The 2,478-nt window shown below is 37.0% G+C and overlaps 1 protein-coding gene across 1 annotated transcript; it reads left to right on the top strand.

Annotated features, from left to right (window-relative positions):
- Positions 1-1,262: 1,262 nt before the first annotated feature.
- On the top strand, positions 1,263-1,973 carry LOC145665147 (uncharacterized). The gene has a single exon (XM_081732427.1). The coding sequence runs from the start codon at positions 1,263-1,265 to the stop codon at positions 1,971-1,973; it is 711 nt and encodes a 236-aa protein (XP_081588553.1).
- Positions 1,974-2,478: the final 505 nt, after the last annotated feature.

Raw genomic sequence — 2,478 nt, 5'->3', positions numbered from 1 at the left:
AATATATCACAATTGAAATATAATTACATTATATTGCTGTTCCCGTGTTACCTGCGATTTGGTGGCGAGGAAAGCTTTTGTATGCAAACGTGTCGGTGGTTTAACTTGTAACACCTGTTGCAACATGCCCCATGATATTGAAAAAGATATTTTTGCCAGTTAAACACTGTTTCATGCACAATTGTTGTGGTTATAAAACAAAGAGCATTATGATTGTTATTATTATTATTATTATTATTATTATTATTATTATTATTATTATTATTATTAGTAGTAGTAGTAGTAGTAGTAGTAGTAGTAGTAGTAGTAGTAAATGCTACAAGTAGGCCTAAATATTTAAATAAGGAAAATTAACTTACGTTTTAATAAATAATTGTAAATCAATGAAAAGTAAAAATATATATACATACATGAATTTTATTGATACTTTTATGCAGGCCCACTGCGTAAGTTTGGCATTCAGAAAAATGTTGGGGGAAGGAATCAAAAATTGAGGGAATTCTATTTCATTTTGTAAGAGTATCGTTAAAACACGAGTTTAAGAATCTAATTTACAAAAGTTCTCAGGATAATAGGGATGGTCCCGAGACCGAGAGTAGTATCGATCTCGTCTCAAATTCCAGAAAGAGACGGGCTTTTCTAAATCGAGAAGAGACCAAGACAGAGCCCAGTCTCGTCTCGATACCATCGATACAGAATAGGACAATTAAGGAGCAGGGTAAGATTTGAGCCACCATTATTGAGGGGATAGGTCATTTGCAGAATTTCTGTTTTATGACTGAAGGTAGGTTACATTTTGTATGTATAGGAGGAAGACCAACAAAGGAACCATGCCATTGGACGTTAGCTTTGTTTTAGAACATAAAGGAGAAAAAGTCATAAGTTTAAGGCTGATGGCTGCAGATTTTAAAGTGCATTATTCAACATTATCCATATATTTGAAAAAGAAGGTAAAAGTAAATAACAATGGTGAGAAACAAAAGGTAAGCTGTGGTTATGCGAAACCATGGCAGGTATTTTTACCTGAACAGGAAGAAACCTTAAAAAAACTTACTTGAAACGCTCTTCTGATATAATGTTTATATTAATACCTCTCGAGGTACGCAAACTAGCTCATTTATATGCAGTTAAGTTTGGAATGAAGTCCCCTGCTTCATGGAATGAAAACGAAATTGCTGAAATTGAGTTGTTTAGAGGACTCCTAAAAAAAATAAAATAAAGACCTTTCCGTGCGTCTCCCTAAGCCAACTTCTCGTCCTAGGATGACCAACTTGAACAAAGACAATGTTAATATTTTTTTTAACAATGTATCTGAAGTTTATTCGCGTCACCATTATTCGGCGTCAACAATTTGGAATTTGGATGAGACAGGGGTTACAACAGTTATGAAACCAAAGAGAGTGGTAGTTGCTAAAGGGGCAAAACAGGTTGGTATGGTAAGTAGTGCTGAAAGAGGTGAATTGGTTACAGTTACAGTCGCCGTAAATGCTCTAGGAACATTTATTCCTCCAATGGTGTTATTGCCACGCAAAAACTTTCGAGAATATTTTATTCGAGATGGTCCGGTTGGCTGCATTGGAACAGCAACTGGCTCCGATTGGATGAATGAAGAATCCTTTATTGAGTTTATTCACCACTTCGTTTTTCATCTAAAGCCTACCGAAAACAGTCCTGTGCTATTGTTTCTTGATAACCACCCTTCTCATCTGAGCTGTGAAGTCCTGAATTTATGTAAAGACAATTATATTACTCCCTTGTCCTTTCCTCCACACTGTTCCTATCGATTACAGCCGTTGGACGTTTTCGTGTTTGGTTCATTCAAACAAATGTACTCCAGAGCAATCGATGATTGGCTTAAGACACATCCCGGCAAGACGCTAACAATTTACGATTTACCAAGCATAATTAATACAGCCTACCAACATAACGTCTGGATTCGCTCGAACAGGCATATTTCCATTCAATCGCGATAAGTTTCAGGAAGCAGACTTCGCTTCATCCTAATGGCAATCTGCAGTCGGACAACAGCAATGATTTATTGGTTGCAGAGTTATGTTGTAGGCGTTTCTTTCATCTCCTCAGTTAGAACTTCAGATTGCAGGTCAAAGTGAGCTTCATGGATCACCTGTAAATGAATCTAACAAGACAGTGCAGATTCTTTCAGATGATCAAATACCAGGGCCAAGTGGTTTTCCAGACAAACCTGACTTTTCTCCTGAACGTGTGCGACCCTATACCAAAGCTGGACCTCGAAAATTGACAGCTCGAAAAAGGAACAGGTGTGTTATTCTTACAGACACTCCAGGAAAAAAAAAGTGCTATGGAAATGGAAAAGAAGCGTCTAATAAAGGCGGAAAGGTAAAATCAGTAGCTAAGAAAAATTTAGAGATTGTATCTGTTTGGTTTGTGAAGAACCGTACGAAGAACAGGATGCAGAATACTGGGTAGAGTGTTTACGTTGTTAGAATGGTCTCATTG

Source organism: Thermobia domestica, chromosome 11, assembly GCF_964235325.1.
Source record: "Thermobia domestica chromosome 11, izTheDome1.hap1.1, whole genome shotgun sequence".
Classification (NCBI taxonomy): Eukaryota; Metazoa; Arthropoda; class Insecta; order Zygentoma; family Lepismatidae; genus Thermobia; species Thermobia domestica.
Note: the sequence above shows the minus strand (reverse complement) of the source record. Positions and strands in the feature narration are given on the sequence as shown.